Below are 27,161 nucleotides of genomic sequence, written 5' to 3'. Positions count from 1 at the left end.
AAGGTTCGGAAGGAGGGAAGCCCCGAGTCCTCCTGGGTAGACGGTGAAGCAGCAGCCACTTCCGCCGAGGAGAGGCCTCGCCAGCAGTAAAAATGGCGGAGTCGGTGCTAGAAGTTGTAGGGAAGCTGCAGTCGCGGCTCACGGGCAGTTCGGAGCCCAAGAAGGTAAAGGACCCCCTGAAGGGGAGGGCGAAGCAAAGGTGGCGGGTGGGTCCTCTGGTAGCCGAGTGGTTTGGGGAACTCTGGCTAACTGGGTGGACAAAGAGGGGGGCCCGCTTGTAAGGGCCACACAGCAAAGGAGACGAGAACTGGGGAGGGGTCCTTGAGAAGGAGGTGGGGGGCGACTCGGAGGAGGTCGGTGGGATGTGGCGGGGTGGCTTCCTAGTATGGATCCAGGTGATCTGGAGTCAGGGATCCCACCCCCTACTCAAATTATGAATTTGGGGCAGGCTTGGACTTTTTCACACCGGGAGGATGGAAAGACCAGGAGATCCAACGTCTCTTTTTCCGAAGTGGGGTGGCAGTCAGCAGAGCTCCGTTTCCAAGGGCATGTACCTTAACGTGTCTTAAGTTATTCTACGCCTCCCCCCTCCCCGCGCCGCCCCACGACACCCTGGTTGAACTCTGAACCGGGGTGGTTGCAACGAGGGCTCCGATCTCAAGCCCCGTTTCCAGTGTGTTCCTTGAACCCCCTTTTCAGTGTGTGCTGATGAATGGTGTGCGGGTTATCGCTGTGGACCTATGAAAGGGTCAGTGTGTCAAATAAAATCATCATATGTGCAGTGTAAAGAAGGAAGCGGGGAGGTTGTTGGGTTTACCCCCACATCGAGCGGGTTGCTGTAGATATCTGAAGCAAGGCAGTCCTCAAAATTTTATAAATCCCTCTGCACAAATGTGGAATCATAACCACTCTTAGATTTTGTAGTTGCAACTACTTTAGGTGTGCTGACCAAAAAGTAGAATATATCCCTATTAATTTTAAACAGTGCTTTTTTCCTGGGGGGACGCAGGGAAACGCTTATCCCTAAACATTTTGTGAATCTAAGTTTGGCTTCATTGAGGGGCAGTATTTCAATATGAGTAGGAAAATGAGAGTACCCCTAAACATTTTAAAAGAAAAAAGCACTGATTTTAACTATCATGTTTACATGCATCCCCAAAATGGTTAAAGTGTGCAAAGAGGCAACTAAGCTAAGCTAAGTGATTTTCATTATGTGCTGATTGGGGATGTAAAGTGGGGGGGGGGGCAGGCATGGGATATGGTGAGTGACTCTGTGAATAATTTAGAGAAAGGGGCTGGATTTCTTTTTACTGGACTCATAAAAGAGGGTTATTCTGGCAAATCAATATAACTTTGGTGTCTGCTGAATACCTCATCATGTCTTTGCATTGAACTGATTTAAAATAAGGTTACAGGAGAGATCAGATGCATTGCACTCCATGTACTGGAGCACATAAGTGCTAGAGGGAACGCACCATATCTCTGGTGCATAGCATCAAACCACGAAGTGAAATCAACTTTGTATCTAGAAGTGCTTCCTGTATTTTATGGGTTTTAGGTTTGCTTAGCAATGTGAGTTGCATTTTTACCTAGAAATTCCTTAAAATCAGATGGCCCTGCTCCTTGGGAATTCTGGGAACTACAGTACTATAGGCTTGGGGTTTCAACCAGTTCAAAAATGCTTTTTGATTTATATGTAACATGTTATTTTTTAAAAAGTGCCTGGTTCTTGCAACAATTTATAAAAAAGAAATTCATAGGTGTGAAAAGGAGAGTTCCAATGCCCCGCCAGCTTAATTCTTATTAATCTGCATGTCCACAAGTATGCTTTTTGTATCATCTGCTCTGTGTATTTGTGAGAGGGGGTGGGAAATGGCATGCACAGCTAGAATCTGGTGTCTGCCCTCTAAAATATTGGCTTCTGCTTAAATAAAAATGTGAAGGTCCTAGACCTACTCATTAGGGGGTGGGTACCGATCGTCCAAAATGGCAACTTATCATAGTGTACCTGTTACCGTGTGAGACACCAGGGTGGTCTGTAATATCCAGGCAAATGCTAAGGAGTGTGTGCCCTTTCCTGTTTTGTTGACTTTCTGAATGGGTGCAGATGTTTGGCCAAGGTCTTGTCATACAGGCAACTAGTGGTGCCATATGGCAGCATGTGTACCGTGATAGCTGATACCACTTGGTAAAAGGACTGTCTGTGTTCACCCTTCATCCTGAAAAATTCTGTGAGCTTCGTCCAGGGCAAAGTCCAGAAACCAGTAATATAAGCTTCTTGGGAAGAATTTCCACTGGAAAAGCAAAATCAAATAATTTTGCTGCTTTTAGCAAAAACTTGATTTTATTCTTGCAACAGTTTTTCTAGTTAGAATCTTCATAAATCATCAAGGTGAGAGGACTGCAATTTAGAAAAAAAGGGACTTACATACTCATGGAGACCAGTGTTGAACAATCTCGGGTCTCCAGACATTACAACTCTTGACATCCCTGGCTAGCTTAGTCAATGGGCAGGAATGATGGGAGTTTTAGTACAATATCTTGGGACCCAAGTTTGAAGAACACTGTGCTGGACTACATGGTCCTGAGGCTCCCAGGTGGGGATTTGATTGAAATAATTTCTTCTTTGCCTTTTAGCCAATAAGGCTTCCAGAGCAGTTAGAGAAATCAGTAGTAAGTGGTTCACTGCCCTCAGGCTTATGACACATGAGGAAAAAGGGGCAGGAGGGCACTCTTTCTCCTTCCTCTCAAATGCTAACACCTCAGGCGGACCCTTGCCTCTCCTCCCCCCCCCCATGAGGCTTTATGTCTGTTGTCCAGGAGATAGGGATTTTGCATGTTTTATAAGACCCAGGGAAGTGGAAGTGTTGTTGGAATAGAACTCACACCAGCCCTTCGTTGGTGATCAGGGCTGTTGGGAGTTGTAGTCCAAAAACATCTGGAAGGCTGCCCCTGCTATAAATCCTCTTTTCTATTGCCCTTTTGTTGTTGTGTTATCTGTATTAAATCCCCACCCATACTTCATTCTTGTACTTTTCTTTTTAAATAAGCTGTTTGTATGCCTTTATTCTTCACTCTACCAGATTTTGCGTAACTGAAACTCTAATTTTGGGCTTAGCATAAATGATTACACAGTTTGTAGTTTTATTTTTGCTTCCAGACAGTTTTCAAAGATGTGGATTTCTCTTTTGGGCGAAAGGCTGAAGTGGCAAGGTGGCAAAAAGGACTGAAGACCCCGGAGATGGGTGTTCTTTGGCCAGTCAGGGCTTGTAGGTGCACTGTGGCCAGGGGGAAGGAAACTGGGGTTGGAGAATGGCCCTGTCCCACCTCCGTGTCTGATCCTTTATGAAGCATTTTCTATTTGTTTCCTTACATGTCCCCCCCCCCTTTTTTCTGTTTTGGAGCCATGCTGTTAGCTGCAGGTCTAAATGCTAGACACCAGACTGACACCAGACATGCTTGACCTGCTGCAGAACACATGCAGCCCTGGCTGCAAATAAAAGTCTGAAAGGAGTTTGATCTCGATCTGAAATTTTGCCATTGAGCTGCTAATCCAGGGTTGGACAAGTGCATTTGTGTACGTGGATGGCTCAGAAAATGTCGCTCAGTGGTCTGAGTTGCAGAAGTTCTTTACGGCTTGTGAAACATTTTGCCTGACTCTGGTCTTTTGCTTCCAAACTGGTTTCTGGAAAAGGTAGTGTTCTGGCTTTAGCCAAGGGGCTGTACAGGGGAAGATAGGAAGTTGACTTATATGAAGTCAGACCACTGGTCCATCTAGCTTAGTGTCATCCATACCTATTGGCAGCTGCTCTTTGGTTTCAGGCAGGGAGTCTCTCCCCCTGCTACCTGAAGATACTGGGGAATGTTCTGTGTGCAAAGCGGATGCTCTGCCACTGAGCCAGGGCCCTTCCCTTAAACAAAGATAGCGTGCACCAGTGGCAACACCAATGTTTTCTTTTTTGCTTTGTTAGTTTGGTCTTCTTTCTGAAGAGAGGCAGAGAGAGAGAGGTTGACCAGCTGCAGGAGAGAAAAGGAGCAGATATCTGGCTGCACCCAGAGTAAATAATTTGGCACGGCACATTTTAACTCGTGCAGCTCTTCTTTAGACCATCTATAAACAAAACTGCAATAAAAGAACAAATGACAAGACAATTGGATGGGCTCCCTTTGTAGTTTAGATCCATTCAGTTTGTACAATTATCCTGTTAAAATATCTTCGGATTGTAACCAGTGTTGGTCCGACTCGGAGTAGATCCATTGCAAATAATGGACATGGCTAACACATTAATTTCCATGGGTCTACTGTGAACATAACTTACAACCCCCTTGCTGAAGAAAGAGCAGTGCCACATTGGCCCAAATGAGACTCTGCACCTTTGAGGCCACGTCTCCCTTTTGTTTTTAGACTTGGCAGATGGGAAGGAGGTGGGCGGAATTTTTCTCAAAACAGTTGTGTAAAACAAGAGATTTGGATAGATGCTGCTTTTTCACCCACGAAAAGGCACTCTCCCCTTGGAAGAATTCCCTCTGCTCCACAATTTTTATAAATACAGGAGCCTTGCCTTTGGGGAAGAGCTGTAGCTTAGGAGCAGAACATCTGCCTTGCCTGCAGGACACCCCAGGTTCAATCCCTGCCCCCCAGCAGCCTTAGCTGAGCAAAAATAGCCTGGCTTCAGTTATCCACTCTATGGTAAACTCCTGTATGGGATTGCCTTCAAAGATTGTATGGAAATTATTAGTGGTTGGTGGGGCATAAATAGAATATATTCGTGGCATTGTATACAGTGTTAGTCTTCCTCAGAGTAGCCCATTGAGGTTACTGACCTTACTAGGCATCACACAGTTTGAGTCATAGAATCATAGAAGTGTAGAGTGAGGAGGGACACCAAGGGTCATCTAGCCTAACCTGCTGCAATGCAGGAGCCACAGCAAAAGCATCCATGATAGATAGTGCTAGATTCGAGATGGTGCAGCCCTCAGTAGGTCTTTTAATTAATTAATTAATTTCCATCTCACCCTTACTCCGAAAGGAGCCCATGGTGGCAAACAACAAAGCTGCAAAACAACACACTTAAAGATAAGTAAAAAAAGAAACAACCCGTCAGAAACTCCATCAGCAATGCATACTGTCCTTGAGGTTGGCCCAGAAGCTGCAGCTGGTGCAGAAATTGGCAAGTTGACTATCACCACCGTGTTTCACTGCTGCTGAAAGAATTGCTCTGGCTGCCAGTTTGCCAGCAAGCTTAAGTTCAAGGTACTAGTGTGCAAAGCCCTGTACAGCTTGGGACCAGGGTGCCTAAAAGATAGTCTCGCCTCTTCTACACCCAACCAACTACTGGGTTCTGCAGGAGAGGGCCTCCTGTGGATACTGTCTTATTAGGAGGTCCATTGAGCATGATAGAATTCCTTCCAATACATACTAAGACAGGCACCGACTATGTTGACTTTTTGGCGCCTACTGAAGACATTCTTCTTTCAGCAACTCTTTTAAGTGGAGATCTTTATCCCAGCCTATGACCACATTGGAACTGTTTTTATATGTGGATTTTTTTTTTAATGTTCTATACATATGGAACTGGTTCCCCCCCCACACACTTTTCTTGTTTTACAGCTGTAACTCTTTTATTTGATTTTTAATTGTATTAATTTATTGTTGGTACCTTTCCTGGGACCTTGTGGTAGAAGATGGATTTAATAAATAAATAAGAGCATAGAAAAACATTTTTTTTTAAGAAGTTGCATGTCCTCATGGCTAACAATTTCAAGGTTGCCAAGAACAGTATTTTTCAGCCACCAGATGCCTGCTTAAACAGGAATGCGCTCAAACTTTTCCTGAAACTTAATAATGTGGGGAGATGGGCATGCCTCACCAGGGAGGGCATTCCACAAATTGGAGAACCACCACCGAAAAGGCCCTGTCACGAGTCAGTGGCAACCGGGCAGCATCTAATGGTGATACTGCCACCAAGGTCACAACTGCCAATCATTGGCTCCGAGATGGTTCATATTGTGGGAAGGTGCTCTTTTAGGTACCTGGGTCCTCAGCCAGTTAGGGCTTTGTATGCTAGTACAGACATCTTGAATTGGGCTAGGTAGCTCCTGGGCAGCCGTGCAGTGCATTTGGGACGAGTCCTTCCTACCAGCTTAACAACTGTATTTTGCACTAGCTGCAGCATCCGGACCACCTATGCAGGTCTGGTGTTGGTAACTCCTTGACTCTGCCAGCTTCTGGTGCTGGCCATGCTGCCTTTGCAGACAAGCCACAGCAGAGGAGAGTTAAAGTCAGAGTGCCACCTGCCTTATGAGATGCTAGGAAGCTTCCTGTGCTCCAGTAATTCAAATGAGAGGAGGGCTGCAATGGGGCTGCCTTTTGCTGCATCTTCAGGATTCCTTGTTTGCCCACAAAAGGTGTGAGTATTCTTGTTCAGCAGGACTTAATTTCCCTCTGTGTCATCATAGAAGCTGGATGGATTTGTGTTCTTGTGCCCTTCCTGCTTTGCTGCTGCAAAACAGAACTCCCTTTGATTGGCGGACGCCTTACTCCCTTTTCATTTTTGTCTCTGCAGCTGATGAAGAGTTTGAAGCGGCTTTCAGAGTTGCCTATTACGGTTGATATCCTTCTGGTAAGACCTCTTTTGATAACAGCACTTCTTATTCCCAGATATGCAGTGCTTACTGAGGGTATGAAGCACCTTTAGGATTAAACAGGTGGAAGCCAAAATGAGCTCCGGTGGCTTTTTGTCTGACCCTTAGCATCATTCCTAATCTCAAGGATTCTCACAAAAACCCAGTAATTTCTCCCAAATTGAGAACCAAGCAAAGGATTCTTTCATATTTTATTTTTAGTGGGTTTTTTATTTGGTTGTGTTCTGATGTTTTTAATTTAACTGTTTTGGGCTCCCTTTTGAGAGTAAAAGGTGGGGTAAAAATAAACGAGCTTTATTTTATGTACTTGGGGGGATTGGACATGTTACCTGCCAGGATGAGACTGGATATACACAAACCTAAAATAAATACACATTGGCAATCAATGATGGTTAAAACTTGAGGTTTTCTGTATCCCTTCTGCAGGAGACTGGAGTGGGGAAAACTGTGAACGGTTTACGGAAACACGAACAGGTTGGGGAGTTTGCCAAGAATTTGGTGGCAAGGTGGAAAAAGCTAGTGCCAGTCCCACAGGAAGTGGAACGGTAAGCCAGACATCCCCTAATTCTGTTCTTTGATTACCTTTTATACCAGATGACATCTGGGGACTTGTAATTCATCAGCTGAAGTCATTTCATACCTCAGAATAATTTGAAAGATTCCCACGTTTCTTGCATTGATTGTGGCTGACCAGGTAGGGACCAAGTAAGCAAGCCCATAGCAGTGTGGGATAGAGTCCAGGAATCCCTGCTGTTTTGGGGTACTTGGTGGTACAGCACATTCTTGGGGTGTAGAGTTTCCTGGCTCAATCTCTAACATCTCCGGGAAAGGAGCTTCTCTATTGGAAACCCTGGAGAGGTGCTAACTTTGGGTTATAGCCAATGTTAGTCCTACTCAAAGTAGACTCATAGAAATTAATAGGCATGACTAACTTAGGTTTATTAATTTCCATGGGTCTACTGCTTGATTATCACCCATTCTGTGTAGTGACAATATGAACTTGGTACAAGGCAGCTTCCTTTGTTCCATAGCACAGGGGATTCTGGTTCATCTCTGATCTGCCTTGTAAGCATTAGGAAGGTTAGAAGGGGCCTGTTGGATTAGGCCACTCTAGCACAGCATCCTGTTTTTGCGGTGGCCAATCAGATGCCTATGGGAAGACTGCAAGAAGAACCCAAGTGCAATCCACCCTTCGACTTTCCAGAAATGTCAGAAGCATACTGCCTTCAATACTGGAGGGTTGTTCATAGCGACCGACAGCTTTATCCTCAATGAATTTGTCTGAATGCTTTTTAAAACCATTCAAGTTGGCCCCCACTACATCTTATGGTAGTGAATTCCATACTTCTAACTTTGTGCTGTGTGAAGAAGTAGTTCCTTTTGCCTGTCCTGACTCTTCCAACATTTGGCTCCTCTGCATGGCCCTGGGTTCTAGAACTGGGAGACTGGGAGAGAGAAATGTTGGAAGGCAGGCTATGATATTTTTTTTAATGGATACCTTCCCTCAGAAAAGCAACCCTCCCATTACTAGTATTTCTGCAGGAATTGGTGATCTGGGCATGTCTCCTGATTAGAAGGACACAGTGGGTTGTATCTCCCCACCAGGAATGCTTGAATGGTCCAATTGCACCCATTTGCAATTGCACCAATTGCAGCAGAATTGTTCACCTCTAAGTGATGCTGCATAGCAGGAAGTGAGGCTAGCTATATGAGACTTACCCAGAGTGATAGTAGGCATCTTCCTCAGAGGCCATGTAATCTGTTGAATCTGCATTGTGTGCAGTCAAATAATCTGTTGTTCCCAGTCCAGAATTGGGTCCCAGCAGGAATAGCCCACCTCCAGGAGAGACTGGCTGAGAGTTGGCACGGGCATTTTCATGTAGAGATAGCAGCAGGAAACTTCTTCCATGTGATGGCCCCTTTGGGCTCCTTGGAGTCTTTAATTACTATTTTTATTTTTATCGTGGCTCGTTGACCGCTTTCTCCTAGCAGTAAGAATTACTGGCCTAGCTGCTGCTGCTGGACAAAAAACAGGCACTGAGAACTGCTGGAAACAAAGGCAAAGTTGACTGACCTCCCCTCCCTTATGCTCAAGGAGGGCAGTGACTAATTTTGTGAGAGTGAGACTGTAACTGTAACTCAAACCCCAGAGAGTTGCACCATCTGTGTTGCCTTTTCCTGTGCATTGTATGTGATCATGGAACCTGGGTGCCAATTTTTTTGGCTCTTTTGAATGATGACTGTAGAACACCAGTTTAAGCAAACATGTTCACTTGCATTTTGTCTTCTTCTGCATTATCTCAAATGACGTAGTCTGTACTTGGACTGTTGGCATGTGAGAAAGTAAATAAGGGACTGTCAAGGTGAAGGAAGAGATACGTTGTACTTCTTGAGTGCAGGGATATTTTATAGACACACGTGGAAATGTGCAAACTCCATCTTCAGCCATAAGAACTAGAAACTTGGCCTCAAAAAATCTCCAGCATTCTGTCTATTTTAGAACTGGAATGGGGAGCCTCTGGCATTCCCAATGCTGTTGGACTGCAACTCCCATGACCCTTGGCTATGTTGGCTGGGGCTGATGGGAGTCATACTCGAGCAGTGCTTGGAGGGCTGGAGGTTCCCCACTCTTGTTGCAGAGGCACTGAAGTCAATAGTCTTGGCTGCATTCTTTTTCTACCTCAGTAAAGGGAGGGAGGCCAACCTCAGAAGTAACTTAATGCTTTGATGTCAGGTTTTTCTGATCTACTACTTCTTTCCTTTTCTATTTTGCAAAGACCTAACCTTGAACCTGTAGAGCGCAGCTATCACCGAAGCATCTCTAGGAAACGGCAAAGGGAACCTTCCCCCAAAGAGGATGAAGAGGTGGACCAGGACTACACAGAGGCGTACCAGCCTTCCTGCAGCCAGTCGTACGAGCCAGACAATGGGGCAAAAAAGCCCAAGAGATATTATGAGCCCGAAAAAGCCCATGAGACGTTGAGCTATGGTGTTCCAGAGGACAGGACGTGGGGCAGAGAGTCCCCTGCTCTCTCCTCTGACCAGGAATGCTCTGACTATGGACATGCGGCCTCGCCCGAGCCTAGTGATAGCCCTCAGGACCTGTACATGGACCTCTGTAGAGCTGAGGACCAGGAAAGGGAGCAGAAGTCCCTTAATCGGAAGTCCAATAAGGGCCATGGCTTTCAGGACAGGCAAGAGGGAAGCCAGAATAGGAGCTTCAGTGACTCCCAGGAGAAAGCCAGCTTGGGCCGCAGCAAAGAGCACAAGTCTTCTCACAAGGAGAAGCTGCGGCTGGAGGCCAAGGGGGAGGAGAAAGGGCCTGCTTTTAGCCCGGAGAGGCTGCTAAAGGCTTCCTCCAAAGAGCCCCTGCGAGACTCTTCTATGGTGGGGGGCAGCAAGGAGAGGCTGAAGGCCTTGGACAGCACCAAGCGAGAGAAGAAGAGAGAAGGCGGCAGCAGTAGCAAGAAGGAGAAGCCACACGTGGACTTGGAGGAAACGCTGGACAACCACCTGAGGAAGCAAAAGCACCAGGACTCTGAGAGAGTCAAGCCAGAGAAGGTGAAGCTGGGCAGCCTGGAGGCCTTGCCTGGAGATCGGGAGAAGCGCAAGCCAGAGGGCGATCCCTCCAAGAGCAAGGAGAAGAAGGCTTCGGGCAGCTCCAAGAACTTGGAGGGCAAAGCCAGGGCCTCCGAGTCAAACAAGAGACCAGCCAACTTCTCTCCTCCAAACGATGGGGAGGGAGACGCAGAGGATGTGTACGAGAAGCCGAAGATGTCCTTTGAGTCCTACCTGAGTTATGACCAGCCGCAGAAGAAGAAGAAGAAGAACGTGGTGAAGCCCACGGCTCCCATCCCAGACAAAGACAAAGGGCACGGCAAGCAGAACGGTTCCAAGTCCAGCACCAAGAGCTCTGACACGAGCAGGAAGACACACAAGCAGGCCAGCGAGAAGAAGCAGTCGGGGGCTTCCAAAGCGAAAAAGGTGAGCGTGATGTTTTGGGGATACATTGCACCTTCTCCCCTTGAGGGTTCACTTGCTCCTAAGTGCCTTTTACAATAAGGAAAGGGGAGATGGCAGGTAGAGAGCATCCACAAAGGCAGCAAAGAGGTGGACCTGCCTCATGGCATGGCAGCTCTGGAGGAAGTTCTCTGGGATGCAAGGGAACTGGAGTAGCATTCTAGGGTGCTGCTGTTCATTTCAACGAGACTTGTGGAGAGACAGTCTCCCAAGGGATTACATACACCCTCACCTTATTAATGAGGAGGAGAGGGGAGACCATTTATCTTGGGGTGGTTCTGCATGTGAAATATGGTCTCTCTTATCTTTGTGGTCTAGCACCTTCTGGGCAGCCCAGGACCTCCATACATACTGCCCAGGCTTGCACCCCAGAGAGGTCACCGGTGCTGCAAATGCAGCAAAAACAATGTGGGAGGAAGCAGTGCAGTGCAATTACATCTTGAACATTTTCACACTTATCAGAGGCTGTATTTTACTTTATTCTTGATGTTTTATTAAAAGGTGTAGCTCGCCTCTTTTTATTTCTGTTTAGCTGTGGGAGCGGCCTCAATCCTCAGCACCTCTAAGTAGGGCGAAGAAGGACTCTTGCCTGGGACTCTGGATAGTCGCTGCCAGTCAGTGTAGACAATGCCAAGCTAGATGGGCCCATGGTCATTGGTCTGACTCAGTATAAAGCAGCTCCCTAAGTTCCCTATGTCTTCTTGGTGACTCCAGCCTCTGATAAACTTACTAAAAAGCCACTGTTGGAGATTTGATTTCTCCTTTGCAGCATAATTGCAAGTGGTGCAGGGCTTGTGACACCTCTGCTCCTCAATGCCTCAGGGCATCTTGCTCTCTGTTTTGCTCCTGTGGATTCTGAACTCCCCAAATTCTGAATTAATGAGAAAGAACTGCTCTCTGCTTAGGAAATACAGTTTGGTACCTGATCTAGCTTCAGCACACTGAGGGGCAAGCTAGCTTTAGTAAATCAGAAGGAGGATAGAACTTCTTCGTGGAACAGTACTATGAGAATAAGGAAGACTATCCATGGAAATGGGATCTGCCTTGTCTTCATCCCAGACTTATTCACATGTAATGGTGATCCATGGTTAGTGGATAATTGCATGTATGGGGAACCTTTGGCCCTCCAGATGTTGCTGAATTACAATTCTCAGCAGCCCCAGCAAACATAGCCAACGGCAAGAATGATGAGAGTTGTGGTCGAACAACATCTGGAAGGCCACAGATTCCCCGGCCCTGCCTGCACAGTGCCACCTCCCTCGCCCTGAAAATGGCTCATCAACATTGTGTAAAGCTTGCTTAACTTCTGTATTCTTGGGGCTGCTATATTCTCCAGGCACTAATCCACAGAGACCAGAGCAAGCCAACCTGTTGGGCAATGAAATAAAATTGACACTGCCTAACAGCGATGGCTTCAGGTGTATGGAGTGCATGAAGTGGCATGGCATAAGGTCATGGGGGCTGGGCAGAGCACTGCCGAATAAAAATGCCTCCCGCGAGATCCCCTTGAGTGGCAGCACGGGCAGGGAAATCCATGTCTGGGTAGGACTTGCTGTACCTTTCCTTTGAAAAAATTTCAAACAACATTTTACTGCACTTTTATGTTAAAATACATGCTGCACTGATTCCAATCTCTGTTGCTGGTTTTATTACGTGTTAGATTTTCTTTTCATACTGTATTTTATGTTTATAATTTTTACTTGTAAACCACCCAGAGGACTGTAGTCATTAGCTGGTATATAAATATTGGAAATAAACAAGCCTCAACTTTGGCCTCAACTTGAACTGAAAAGAAGACTAAGTGCATGTGATTGTATTTGCTCTCATTTTTAGCAGTGGAAGGGAAGTGATCATAGGTCACTGGTAGTGAATGTGCTTTGCATGCTGGGAATCCCTAGTTCAGTTCCTGGCATCTCCAATTAAATGGATCGAGTAGTAGGTGATGTAAAGAAAAATACCCCTTATGTCTGAGACTCTGAAGAGCTGCTGATAAGTTAGTATAGACCAAGGGTGGGGAGCCTCAGGGCCAAATGTGGCCCTCTAGGGCTTTCTATCTGGCCTTGGAACCTTCCCTCAGGCCCCAGGCCACACCCTTTACAGGCTGTTGCCAGTCAGTGTAGACAGTACTGAGCTAAATGGACCAGTGGTCTGATTCAGTATGGTTGCTTCTATTTGGAGGGCAGAGAGAACTGCCATTAGGCAACCAGGCAGACAAGTGTTTGCTCTCTCGCCACTCCTGCCCACCAGCCGTCTTCCCTCAGGACATCCATGGGCCACAAATGACTAGGTGTGAGAAGAAAGCCTAGTAAATATTATAGCGGATTAGCAACAATTTCATGAACTTTATTTTGCAGAGCTGCCTTAACTTAAACACTTTATTTTCTCCTCTATTCCAGATGATCATTGATGTGGTGCCAACGCTTCCTGACATCCCCTTGCCCCCAATCCAGGCCAACTACCGCCCTCTTCCTACAATTGAATCGATGCCCCTTCCCCAGCCAAAAAGGAAAGGTAACTTCTGAGCTAAGAACAGGATGGAATCTGCTTGAGAAAATCCTTTCTAAGACTAGTGGGACAGCTCCATTCTTTTAAAACCATCAACAACGAAACCCCTATTAGAATGTAAAAAGCAGGTGCTGAAAATACCCAATATAGAGATTATTGGAGGAATCTTACCTTCCAAAGGCTTTGGAATAGAAATGCACCATAGCTCTTCCCACAAGGCTTCTAAAGACCTCAGCATGCAGTCCTCCTGGGGAAGGAGGTTTCACACCTGGGTGCCACTGCTGGAAAGGCACTGCCCTGACTTGCTCTCAAAGGGTGTAGAGAATGGTGTCATGTGAAGATCTTAATGTACAGCAGGGGTGGAGAATGTGTGGCACTCCAGATATTGGATTCCCAGCTCCCATAAACTGGCTGGGGGTGATGAAGGTTGAAGTCTCACAGCATCTGGAAGGCCACATGTTCACTACCCGTGATGCATTAGTGAAAGGTGCACTCAGGTACCTTGGACCTTAGCCCTCCGATATGCCTGCTGGATTGAGAAATAGATGGACTCAAAGTTTAAATCATTAGGATCTTGTGGAAAAGGTATGCCCCTCTGAACATGCTTGGAGATCAATTCTTGACCTCTGTTTGGCTTTGAAATGCAGGCATGGATTTCACTTCATTGATCCGTGATTCAGTTCAGGCGAGATTTATTTCCACTTCTGTCAGTATTTTGCCATGCAGCATGCTCCTTGTTTTCTGTGTTGCTTTTGGTTGCCTGGTATAGAGAAGCATCATTCAAAAGCTCTTTGCTTCTCAGTCATTTTAGTCATTATGATATTAGTGGAAGAAGGGCTGGAGCTCGGTGGTAGAGAATCTGCTTTAAATGCAGAAGGTTCTAGATTCAATCTGTGGCATCTTCAGGTAGGGCTTGGAAAAGACTCTTTTCTGAAATGCCGGAGAGCCACTGCCAATCTAGCACTGAGTATGAGGCAGCTTTGTATGTTCTTCACACCAAGACTCTGAAATCATAGGATAATAATAATTCACAGTTATGTAGTAATAATAATAGTAATTAAGAGAACTTATAAACCACATCTTGGGATCAGAATGGCATGTGTTCCATCAATTTAAAGTGAATTACTATTAAAAACAGTTCATTGTCATGTTATGGGAGCCATGTCTATTAAAAAAGAACTAGACAAATTAATGGATGATAGGTCTGTCGACTCCTAGAAAACCAGTGGCCCTCCAGATGTTGCTGCACTGCAGCTCCCATAATTCCAGACCGCTGACCATGCCAGCAGAGGCTGATGGGAAATGCAGTCTACTGACATCTAGAACACCACTGGTTTCCCATCCCTGTAATAAATCATGGTGATTGCTATGTGGAATCTTCCAGGTTCATCAGCATACCTGAGTTCCTGATTCAGGAGCTGTCAGCTTCCCAGTGGCAGCTTTTGGACCAGGGCTGGAGATGGAGTGGTATCTAAGGCAGATCGTTGACCTTCTGCAATGAGACAGCAGGTCTTCTTGAGAAGGACTCAGCAAGCCGTCTGAGCTTTGTGTTGTATTTACCTAAACTCTGTACTGGATCCTGAGAACTGACAGTGACTTGTTTCTCTGCTTTTATCTCACTTTCCTCCTGTCCTTCAGTACTGTCCTCACCCACAGAGGAAGACGAGGCTGGCTTCACAGGACGCAGGCTGAATTCCAAGATGCAGGTGTACTCAGGCTCAAAGACTGCCTACCTCCCAAAGATGATGTCTCTGTATGAGCAATGCATCAGGGTACTCAGCAATAATATTGACTGTGAGTATTTGCCAGCTGGGCTCCTTTAACATAAAGGGGTGGGTTTTGCAGGGAGGAGGTTGGGGCCTCTGGCTGGCTGAGGAAAACTGCCATTTCTGGTTCCCCGTGTTGACTGAGTATTTCTAGTGGGGGAGGGGAGGGCTGCTTAGGCCTTCTCCACAGCTCCTCCCCTTGACTTCCTTCTGCCCCACCTTAACGCAACCATGTTTATTTCCTGGCTCAAATGCTGGAGACCCTCTGTCAGGGTAGGCAATATATACAGCATATATATTTCATTTATTTATCCCAGCTTTCCTGCAAGGAGCTCAGTGTAATGTGCATAGCAACTCCCCCCCTTTATCCTCACAACAACCTTGTGAGGTAGTTTAGTAAGTGACTGGCCTGAGGTCACCCAGTGAGCTTCATGGACAAGTGGGGATATGAACCCTGTTCTCCCAGATCTGTTCTGACTCAATCTAAAGCAGTTTCCTGTGCTCCTATTGGCTTGCGGTAGCAGCCACTCTAAATTGTCAATGCCAGGCCTATGTGTCTTTCACTAGAGACATGCAAGGCTACAGGAACGTACTTATTTGTATTCACAGAGTCATGACCAACAGCAACTTTCACTTTATTTACTGGAAGTTCTGTCTTCCTGTTGCTCTGGCTGCCCCCCCCCCCCCCGCTTCTGTGTCAAGATCCTCCTGCTCATTCAGCGATGGGGAACTTGTGGTCCTTCAGATGTTGATGGACTACAATTCCCATCATCCTTGATGCTAGTTGGGAATTGGAGTCGATAACAACACCTGGAGGACTATTGGTTCCCCATCCCTGTGCTAAATAGTGGTTTGAAATAGAAGTAGGACATCTCTCCATGACCTTTTTTTGTTCACTTTCTTTGTTATCCTCCTGCTTTGCCTTCCTCAAACCCTTCCTTATATGGTCTCTCAAAGCCCCACTGGGAGAATATTCACACCCCACTCTCCTGGTAAGCACTCCTGATGTGTGTGCCCCTCTACGCCAGTTTCAAGCTCCCCTTTCTGCATATTTGTCTGTTGCCACCAATGGGCTCCGTGACTGGTTAAGTTCAAAGCAGTCTAGGTCTTCCTTCTGCTTACTGCCCCCTCCCCAGCTGGGTAATGGCCTGCGGGGAACATTTGTTATGATCTATTTCTGCCTTTGCCAGCCCTTCTGATGTTTTGGAATACAGCTCCCAGCCAGCACAATAGCTGTGGCAGTCTGACACCTCCCTGAGTTTCAGAAGGTGCTACAGTTGGGTCGTTGACTGCTCTTGGGGCCATTTTCGTGGATCTGATGGGTCGCCTTCTCTCTTACAGCAATTTATGAAGTAGGCGGTGTCCCTTTCTCTGTGCTGGAGCCTGTCTTGGAGAGATGCACCCCGGAGCAACTGTACCGCATTGAGGACTGCAATCACGTGAGTGTTATGAGATGGTGTGGGAGAGTCGGGGCCAAGAAGTGTTTGCATCTGTTGCTGCTGCTGTTCCATTACCGGCTGTGATTAGTGTGTGTTAGTGGAGGCTGGTCCATTAGGGGAAGTGTCAGGCTGCCCCATCAGCCTCTGCCTGCCCTCATCCAGCCCCCGCTTGCTTATCTTCTTACTTGCAACCAGTCTAGGGTAGCACTAGCTGTCGGCTTCCTTCTCCTTAGCCTCAGTGTTGCCCTTATAGAGCTCAGCAGGGAGGAAGATGGAGACAAAACAAGAATCACTTGGCTCTGGGTTCACCTACTGTTGTTCTCCCTGCCTTCTGCCCTATTGGTCCCAATAGGCACTAGCTGCCACTTCCTTATTCAGCTGTGCCCCCAGCTGCCAGTGCTTTACTGCCTCCTGCAGTAATGAAAGGCAGCCCCATTTACTTACATTGGGGGCTCAAAAGAGTGACTTGAACCTGCCCCTGGTTATCCCATGCATTAGGAAACAAGACTGCTCCTTCCTCTCTATGTAGTTTTGCATCCTGGATTCTGTTTCCTGGGATCTGCAACAAATTTTTGCAGCACAGAATGTTCCTGTTCAGGTGCCGGCCAGTAAGTCATGTCCATCTGTAGGATATTCCTTTCTCCTTCAGCCATACTTGCAGAGTCGGCATTCCATGCCACAGAGCATGTTCATTGCTCACTGGTCGTTTTTATGAGGGGGTTCCATCCCTCCCCACCAATATTAGTATATACTAATATTAGTATGATGAGTTCTTCCATTTATCTGTGTCTTTCTTCCAGTGAGTTCAGGCCAATGTAAGTGACTCACTTCTCTCCCCCCTCCCATTTTGACCTCACAACAATCCGGTGAGGTAGCTTAGACTGATGATCACTCAGTGAGGGATTTGAACCCAGGTCTTCCCTGTCCCCCTCGGACATTCCCCAGCCTTCCCCAACTTGCTGTACTCCAGAAGACTTGGACTTCCAACTCCATTAGTTCCAGCCAGCACAGCTAATGGTCAGGGGTTTTTGGCGTTTTAGTCTGGTAACATGTGGGTTGTCCCAGGTTGAAGAAGGCTGCTCACAGTGTTCTTTGCATGGGTTCCCAGACACCCTCTCAGGAAAGGCAGCCTTGGAGCTGAGAAGGGAGAGCAAATTGGGTCTCCCTCCTTTAGTATCGACATGCTCCATGGTCAAGATGATAGGGCAGCTGTTGTGTCTTATCTATAAAATGCTTACTCATCTGAAGCTCCCACAGGAAAGCTGACAAAACATAAACTGTTAATTGCAGTTAGCCACAGTCTTGTCTGCTGCTTTTCCAACATGCAAAAATAGTTTGGTTTAAAAGTGTTTAAAAAGGCAAAACTAAGTTTAAAACTAAATTTAAAGGCCTAAAAAACTACTGAGCTATAAATCTAGCTGCCGCTCCTGTCCTCAACTGGAGCCAGAAGGCTGCTCATAATCATTATGTTGTGTTTGCTCAACACTGGCCAAAGTGGTGTCCTAGTTGGACAGGATGCAACTGATTTCACCCGTATGAAAATTATCTGACTTACTCCAAAGACACACCTTCCCTTGCTTTACCAACCTTACTAAGGGTGTAAATCATTAACTACTTAATGTTTATGTACAGTATTGAATACAATGAGCCTGACTGCTTTTCAGGAAAAGGGTCAGTTGAACTACATCTGTGTTGAATAGTAACATTTTAGTTCAGAACCTCATAGCTTTAAAGTTGGGGGGTGCTGGCCAGCATTTCTGGCACCGAGATCAAATTCTTATGTGAAACTTGAAGTTCTAGCTGTTTAGGCTTCCTAATTCAGATTTTGAATTACAAAATCGATCAGCCTCTTGGTTTTTTTTTCTTTGTTGATGGCTTAAAAAAAAAGGCAGCACAGATATATCAGGGTGCATGTGTGTTTCCTCCTTAAGGCAGCAAGCACTTTGTTCAACATCATACCAGTTGTGTTTTGATGAGAAACCTTAATACAACTTGCCCCAATCTGGTGCCATCCAGACATTTTGGAGTGCCACTGCCATCATCCCTGACTGCTTGCAGTGCTGGATGGGGCTGGTAGAAATTGTAACCCAAAGCATCAGGAAGGCATTGGTTTGGGGTGGGGTGCTTTCATAGTACATGTGGATTTTTACTACCTTCCCACAAGGCAGAATCTCTTAGAGCACAGCTGGATTAGGGTTCCCTAGACTGCGATGGAGCGGATGCTGCGTTTTTCATTCTGAGTTGTGCTCAGTAGAGGGAATTAGATCTTGGTTAGAGCAGCGCAGGTTGGTCAGCAGCTGTTGCTGCTCTAAATGAGCCTCGGGGGTATAAACAGAGGTGAAAAAAGAGAAAAGTGTCACATGTTTTTGGAGAGTGAAAAAACACACTCAAGAGCCCTTTAATTTGTGCTCTGAGGGGGAATGAAATGCAGCCTCCCCAGACAACCAGGAGGCAGGTGGTACAAGTGGTCTCTCAAGAGCAGTGCAGAGAGCTCTGTCTTTAAGAAGCCTGCCTTTAGAAAAGCAGTTCCAAGTGGATGTGTAGAGAATTAATTTAATCCCCTGCGGTGTTTGTCCAATGTTTTGCCTTCTGTCTTTCCCATTTGCTGGGCTCAAGCCTTTTCTCTGCTCATGGCTTGCAGGTTTTAATCGAGGACACAGATCAGTTGTGGCACAATCACTGCCTTCGCGACTTCAAGAAGGAGAAGCCAGAGGAGTTTGAGTCGTGGCGGGAGATGTACTTGCGCCTGCATGATGCCCGAGAGCAGCGGCTGCTGATGTTGACCAAAAACATCCAGTCGGCTCATGCCAATAAACCCAAAGGTAGAATGTGAAGGCCTGGGATTTGAGGGGGAAATGCTTATGAAACATTTGCTTATGAAACTGAAAGGAAGTGTGGATGAGAACGGCCAACTTTAAAAAAATAATAAAAAATAGTCCTGCCCTTTTGACTTCAGCAGTAGTAGCTTAGGTGGACAGAAATTTAGCATCAAGTCTGGAAACAATGAGAAGGAAAATCTGGCTTATTTACTTTCATTTGTGAATGGTTTCCTGTGAAACATATTTAAATGATTTAGCAATTTTAAAAAGTCAACTAGTAAAACCTATATAAAATCATTTCATACATTTAAAAAAAATGATTTAAACAATTTCATATATAAACACAGTTTTTAATCCAGTACAGGTACACACTGGGGTAAATATCTTCACATAAAAGGTTTGTTTAAAAAGGAAAGTATTCAGCAGGTGCTAAAAAGAGAGTCAGCACCAGTCTGATGTGTAATGTAGGGTTGCTATATTTCAAAAAGTGAAAATCCAGACACAGATTTTTTTACAAAATCTCAAAAAATAATGAAGTTTTGAGCTATTTTTAAGGAACTTTGCCAAAACCTACACTTCCGACATGGGTTGTCGTATGTCCACATTTTCCAGGACATTTAAGCGATTTCTGCCTAGGCGCTGTTTACGAGGAAATTCCAGACATATGGCAGCCCTAATGGGATCTTCACTCATTTAGCTTCCTTGTGCCTTTGTTAAAGGCAGAAGAAAAAGGACAAACAAGATATGACCATTTTAGAAGTATTTTTGGGTCTTGAGTCAAAGCTCCTTCAGAGGCATGGCTATCCATGATAACATGAGTTATCTGAAGACTTGGCTCCATTCTAGGAAATGAGAATCTGTCCTGTAGCCCTTTCACAGCTGACTCTCCAAGGTTATTAACTAATAGCGAAGTGCTCTGGCTCTCTCTTGTATCTTTTTAAAGCAAGAAGCTTCTAACGGCATGGAGTGAAATATTATTGCCTGCTTACATCTACAAATCAAGGAATGACTACAGTGGTGCCTCGCAAGACGAAATTAATTCGTTCTGTGAGTTTTTTCGTCTAGCGAATTTTTCGTCTTGCGAAGCACGAAATCCCATAGGAATGCATTGAAATTCAATTAATGCGTTCCTATGGTTAAAAAAAGTCCAAACAAAGCCAAATTTGGTACAACAAGAGTTTATTAAGTGCTCTTTAAAGTCACACATACTGTAAAGAGCATTTCAAAAATTGAAGGAACAATAAATTAAGTTTCTAAACATGACAGAAAAACATTTAAAAATCAACAAAGTGAACAGTACATTTTCTAAGACTCTGGGGGACCACTTGAAGAAGGTTCCTCTTCCACTCTTTGCTTCTTGCTGAAGAACCTGTCCATGGTCTGCTGCTTCATCCGCCTTTTCAGCACCTCCCTGAAAGGCGACATGACCCTCGTATCAAAAGTGTTTGCAAGGTCATGTACCACGTGCTTGTCAGGGTGGTGCCGCTGTGCAAAAGCCTGCACATCCTTCCACTTCATGCAAATGTTCCTCAGTTCTTTGGAGGACAGCCGTTCCTCAGTTGCTTCCTCCTCTTCCAGCGAGGCCTGCTCCTGCGCAGCCTCTGCCTGCAGTTCGACCAGCTCCTGGGTGGTCAGCTCGTGGTCGTGCTCCTCCACCAGCTCGCTGACGTCCTCCTCTGTGACCTCCAGGCCCATGGTCCTCCCCAAGGCAACAATGTCCTGCACCACTGTTGACTCTGGTGCATCAGAGTCATTTGGTGCCACACAGTCCGGCCACAGGCTGCGCCAAGCGCAATTCAAATTTCTCTGGCTGATCCCGTTCCAGGCCGTGGTGATCATCTTCAAGCAGGTGACGATGTCAAAGTGGTCCTTCCAGAATTCCCGCAGGGTGATGGTGGTGCAATCAGTCACCTCGAAGCATCGCCTGAAAAGCTCCTTGGTGTAGAGTTTTTTGAAATTGGCGATGACCTGCTGATCCATCGGCTGGAGCAGTGGCGTGGTGTTAGGCGGCAGGAACATGATGCTGATGAAGCTGAACTCCTCCAACAAGTCCTCCTCAAGGGCTTTAGGATGAGCAGGAGCATTGTCCATCAGAAGCAAAGCCTTCAGCGGCAGGTCGTTGTCCAGCAGGTACTGTTTGACAGCAGGGCCAAAAGCAAGATTGACCCAGTCCACAAACAGCACATGTGTGACCCAAGCCTTGCTGTTGGATCGCCACATGACACTCAGCTGCTCCTTGTCGACCTTGTGTTTCTTGAAGGCCCGTGGGTTCTCCGAGTGGTACACCAGCAGGGGCTTGATCTTCAGGTCGCCGCTTGCATTGGCACAGAAGAGCAGGGTCAGACGGTCCTTCATGGGCTTGTGGCCAGGCAACTTGGCCTCCTCCTGTGTGATGAAAGTCCTTTTGGGCATCCTCTTCCAAAACAGCCCGGTCTCGTCGCAATTGAAGACCTGCTGTGGAACATAGCCCTCCATCTTCACAGCCTCCAGGAACTCTGCTGCAAAGTCTTCAGCCACAGGAACATCAGAACTGGCAGCCTCTCCATGCCTGACCACGCTGTGGATTCCAGATCTTGCCTTGAACTGGTCAAACCAACCTCTGCTTGCCTTGAAGACTTCTGGCTCGCCTGAGGTTCCTGGCTGTTCCTGGATGAGGTCTGCGTGCAAGGCCTTGGCCTTCTCACAAATGACGGCCTCAGTCACTGTGTCCCCTGCACGCTGCTTCTCTTCTAACCAGATGAGCAGCAACTTCTCGACCTCCTCCAGAACAGCTGGGCGGTTCTTCACGATCCTGGTGACTCCCTTGGCTGCATCAGTCGCAAGGATCTTCTCCCTCATCTTCAGGATGGTCCCGATGGTCGATGGATTCCTCCCGTACTCCCTGGCGAGGTCTGTCACACGCATTCCACCGTCGTGCTTCCGGATGATCTCCTTCTTCATTTCCAGCGTCACCTTCTCCTTCTTCCTCTCGCCGGCCTCTGCAGCAGCAGTCTTCTTGGGTCCCATGGCAGCACAGCTCCTACCTTCGCAAACTCAGGGGGAAAAAAGAATCAGTGCTTCACATCCAAAAAATTCAAAAGCACCCAGCCACCCACCACACAGAAATTCAAACCCAGAACCAAGTCCTTGAATTCCAAACACCCCAACCCAAAATCCAAAAACCCCCCAAAAAGTTTTAAAAGTTTAACTTACCAAATGGCTGCAAAAGAAGTTTTGGAAAATCTTCAAAAATCAGCAAAGTCTTCTAAAACCTCAAATGGCTGCAAAAGAAGTTTTGGAAAAGCTTCAAAAATCACCAAAGTCTTCAAAAACCTCAACTGTTCCCCCAGCACCCACCCACCACACAGAAATTGCAAACCCCTCCCCAACTGTTGCAAAGCCCTCCCCAACTGTTCCCGCAGCCAGCCACCGCACAGAAATTCAAATCCAGAAATTTTTTTAAACAGCAGAGTGGCCCAATGGTCACAGAAAACCATAAAAATTCAAAAAAAACCACACAAGCTCCCAGATTCTTGCAAACCCCTCCTCAACTGTTCCCCCAGCCAGCCACCACACAGAAATCCAAATCCAGAATTTTTTTTTAAAAAAACAACATGGCCCAATGGTCACAAAAAATCATAAAAATTAAAAAAAAAACCCACACAAGCTCCCAGATTCTTGCAAATCCCTCCTCAACTGTTCCCCCAGCCAGCCACCACACAGAAATTCAAACCCATATTTTTTTTTTAAAAAAAACAGCAGAGTGGCCCAATGGTCACAAAAAAATCATAAAAATGCAGAAAAAAACCACACAAGTTTCCAGATTCTTGCAAACCCCTTCCCAACACCAAGTCCTTGAATTCCAAACACCCCAACCCAAAATCCAAAACCCCCCCAAAAAGTTTTAAAAGTTTAACTTACCAAATGGCTGCAAAAGAAGTTTTGGAAAATCTTCAAAAATCAGCAAAGTCTTCAAAAACCTCAAAAAAGGCTACCACACCGCTCCTCGAAGTCAAGTCGCAACTGCACCTCTTCAAGCAATGCACCCTGGGTATTAACGGTTTTACGCAAAAGGAAACAAACTTGCAAGACGTTTTCGTCTTGCGAAGCAAGTCCATAGGGAAATTCGTCTTGCGAAGCACATCGAAAAACGAAAAACTCTTTCGTCTAGCGAGTTTTTCGTCTTACGAGGCATTCGTCTTGCGGGGCACCACTGTACAATAGCCAGCAGAAATGTTGGCAGCACTACCTTGTTCTACAGAGTAGGGTTGATGCACTCCATCTGGGATTGGGGCCCCTGTTCCTTTAATTCAGGGGTCTGCAACCTAAGGCCCATGGGCCACAAATGGCCCATGGGGGGTCGTTTAACCAGCCCACGAGCCGCCCCCGAACCGAGCTGCTTGCTCGGCGAGTCTCCACATGCTGCACTAAACCAGCACAGCACGGCGCAGGGACTTGCTTCCGCAGTGCTGGAAATCGCATCTGCGCAGACGCAGATGCCGGAAATTGCGAGTGCACGCACTCACACGATCCAGCCCACAGAAGGATTTCTGCTGGCGTGAACCGGCCCAGGCAAGGCAAACCTTGCCAACCCCTGCTTTAATCTGCCTTCTTTGGAAGGCATATTTCTAATGAAATAACTTTTTCCTATCTCCAGTGTTGCAGTGATGGTGGGGGGGGGGGAGGAAACTTTGACTGCTGAATATTTCCCAGAGTTGGTTCTTTTAAAGGGGCCGTAGCCATGTCCTACATATCAGGTGCCCCCTGTCCTAAAAGACTGTGAATCTAATCATGCATGCTTGAGTTGCTCTTGGTAGTTAGCAGTGAAATGGCTTGTATGTGTATTGCGTGTTGTCAGAGGGAAGATGCTATCACTGGCATCATTCGGGTATTTCATGCAGGAAAAGGTGCAGCAGAAGGAAGCTTTCATCAGAGAGAATGCAAGCCATCTGCTTGATGTTGGGAGAAAGCCTCCCCCTGCTCCATGAGCGGCTTGAGGCCATGAGCGGGGGGGGAGGGATATATGGGTTTTCCTTGCAAAGCGCTTTTTGTTTAACCTGATCCTTCTCCATTTGCTCACCCTTTTAGGCAGAGTAGCCAAGATGGCTTTTGTCAATTCAGTGGCCAAGCCGCCCCGGGATGTGCTGAGACGGCAAGCAAAATTTGGGACTGGAGGAGCTGCAGTCCCAGAGAAAATCAAGTGAGTCTGAAACCACATAGTCACTTTTTTTTTGTAATGTTGAGGAGGAGAGGACTTGGGGGTGTTAATTTGGTGATTTAATCTAATTCCCGATTTGCACTTTATCAACCAGTGGGTTTCTGGCAGCTCACTTTGACACATTCCAGCATTTTCCCTATACAGTCCAATAAAGTTACAATTCCACATTCGCTAAGATGCCGTTGTGGTTCTCCTTAGCTTCTTACTGGGTATGGCGTTGTCTTTTAACCGTATTGGGTTCTGATTGCCAAAGAATCACAAGTGAGAAGTGTTGCTGTTGCCCTCAGGTCCTGTTTTAGGGCTTTGGCTTGGCCACTGTGCAAACAGAATGCTGGGCAAGATGACTGCTATTCCCGGATCCAGCAGGGCTCTTCCTTGTTCTTAAGGTGCCATTGTCACTATGATTCAGGAAAAGTTCCAAGCAGCTTACAAGATGTGTACTTTTCATTCCTCTCCTCCATTTTGGCCCATTGTGGCTGTTCTGGTGTTTGCAGAAGCTGATGATTCCTTGAGCCTAGCAGGGCCCAGACTAACAAGAGACAATTTGTAGGGAGAGGGAGCAAGCGTCCGTGAGGCTGAAGTGTACAGTTTTGATTGTTTTTTGGTCTAGCAGTTGCTTTCACATAGCAAGTATGATGGCTGGGGCTGATTGGAGTTGTATTACAAAACATCTGGAGGGTAGTAGGTTGGAGAAGATTGCTTAAGACGGTTCAGATCTAGCAGTGGTGCTATAATATCTTCTCTTCCATTCATTGTTAGTCTGGTGTTGTTTTTTTAATCCTTGCAACCTCCCTGTGAGGGATGTTAGGCTGAGAAAAAGGGAGCTTCCACTCTCCCTGGTTCTAAACTGACACCCTCTCGTCTACATTCTGCCAACTTAAGCTCAGCTTAAACTCAGAGAGATTGAAATTGCCTCACTTATTCCGGCGGCAGTGTGATTTCTTGGGTGCACACAGAGCAATCTTGTGTCTTTTCTCTCTGTCTAGGATCAAACCAGTGTACTTCACGCCAGCTAAAACCAGCACTGTTCACACAGAAGAGGAACAGTCCTACGATGGACCCAGCACTAGCAGCGGCCACTCGGGGCCGTCCCTGGGCAGTGCCTCCTCTGCTGGCTATGACTCCAGGAAGCCTCCTGTGAAGAGTAAGTAAGGCAAATGTGGGAATGCAGCTTTCTCTAGGGGTTATGCTCTGCTTGAACTCGTAGCTGTTGGTATACATTGTAATACAGCCCGGGAACAATGCTGGAGCTGTAGGACATCTTGATTTAAAGGGCTAGAATCTTATTTTAAACATCAATTTGGGGGTTCTGTATTCCAGAGGCACTAACTGGAATCCGATCAAGCACATTCTTGCACGAGATGGTCTCAACTTTCCTTTTCTCTCTGTCTTTATTGTGTTGTTTCAGAGATTGCACCTATGATGGCGAAGACGATTAAAGAGTTCAAAAACCGATTTTCTCGGAGATAAAGACACCCATGCCTGAGCGAGAAGGGAATTATTCTCCTCCTCTTTTGATGGAAGCAGTGCTTAATGGGAAAACAGGGAGGGGTTGGGGTGGCTAAGAATCCCCCCAAGCCCAATTTTAAGACCAACAGCACAGTATTGTTCAAAGCAGCCCTCCAGTTCCTTCCTCTGCTCCTACAACCTGGTCTCTTCACCCAGCGTTTTTTAAAATGTGAAGTCTTGGCACTTGCTGAGATAAGAAGGTCCACAAACTGTTGCTCTTCCTTCAGTCTCTTTCTCTGAACTCCAGAATGGAAAGGAATACCTTCTTCCTCTACCTACAGTGTTCTTTTCTCAGTCCCAATATGTATGGATCTTGATCTCTCCTAGCATCCAGTTTGGAGAGTTCTTTTTTGCTGGTACTGTTACGAACAAAGGCCTTTACTTGTGACTGTAGCAGCCACTGCTGCTTCTCAAACCCCATTTAGAATCCCAGAGCCCTAGATCCACCCCATGGTTTTGCCAGCCCTCTATCAAATCATCCCTGGTGCAGCACGTTCTTATCCCCTCAATTCTTAAATCCCCATTTTCCCTCTTATCCCTAAAACTCTCATGCCAGATATGTGTTGATTAGGCCTTTCTACATATGGACACAAAACAGTCCCTGCCCCCTGCCATTTCTCCCTTCTCTTCATTTGGCAAAAAACACATGATAAAGCTCTTCCACTTCTTCCTCTTCCTTTTAAACTCATAGGAAAAACAGCACAGGATCTGAGAGGAGGAGCCTCAGGAGGGGAGAGAAAATGGCAGGTTGCAGAAATCTAAATTTAAAGCAGTCTGATGAATTGGAGACTGATCTCTGCTTTTGAAAGCCAAATTTATTTTAAAAAATGAATAGTGATGTTTAAGGTTTTGTGTCATTGCTCCTAACCCCTCTCTTGGTGGGTTTGGGGGTGTTGTTGTTCTTCTAATACCCGCTTCCAGTTTTTGGTCAGACTGTTTTCTGACTTTTTTTAAAAAATGATGACAACAACTGGCACTTTAATCAGTTCCCTGCAAGGAACTTTGGGAGAGATGCATGGAGTAGCTTTACAGCCTGTCTTCGTTTTCACATTGAGCTTCTAGATGGGAAGATGATGAAACTTCTTTCGCCCAAGAATCTTGGACGGCACCTAATCTTAGAAGGAGCTCCAGGCAAAAGATGCAGGTGTTTTGTCTACCTTGAAGCGGCAGCTTGTGCAACTGAGTAGAATCTGGACCTGCAAGAGGCCAAGGGAGAAAATCCACTGGGAGTTACATCTTTCTTGTCTGTCTGAGGAGTTTG

At 46.3% G+C, this 27,161-nt stretch overlaps 1 protein-coding gene across 1 annotated transcript; it reads left to right on the top strand.

Moving 5' to 3' along the window:
• Positions 1-26,486, top strand: ELOA (elongin A). Its single transcript, XM_053398808.1, has 11 exons — positions 1-164; positions 6,567-6,623; positions 7,072-7,190; positions 9,423-10,629; positions 13,062-13,176; positions 14,809-14,964; positions 16,278-16,375; positions 19,017-19,197; positions 24,262-24,373; positions 25,378-25,535; positions 25,800-26,486. Exons 1-11 carry the CDS (start codon positions 93-95, stop codon positions 25,859-25,861), a joined length of 2,337 nt encoding a protein of 778 aa, XP_053254783.1. The 5' UTR covers positions 1-92; the 3' UTR covers positions 25,862-26,486.
• The last annotated feature ends 675 nt before the right edge of the window (positions 26,487-27,161 follow it).

This window comes from Podarcis raffonei, chromosome 8, assembly GCF_027172205.1.
Source record: "Podarcis raffonei isolate rPodRaf1 chromosome 8, rPodRaf1.pri, whole genome shotgun sequence".
Taxonomy (NCBI): Eukaryota; Metazoa; Chordata; class Lepidosauria; order Squamata; family Lacertidae; genus Podarcis; species Podarcis raffonei.
The sequence above is the reverse complement of the archived record's forward strand: the minus strand, read 5'-3'. Positions and strand labels throughout refer to the sequence as shown.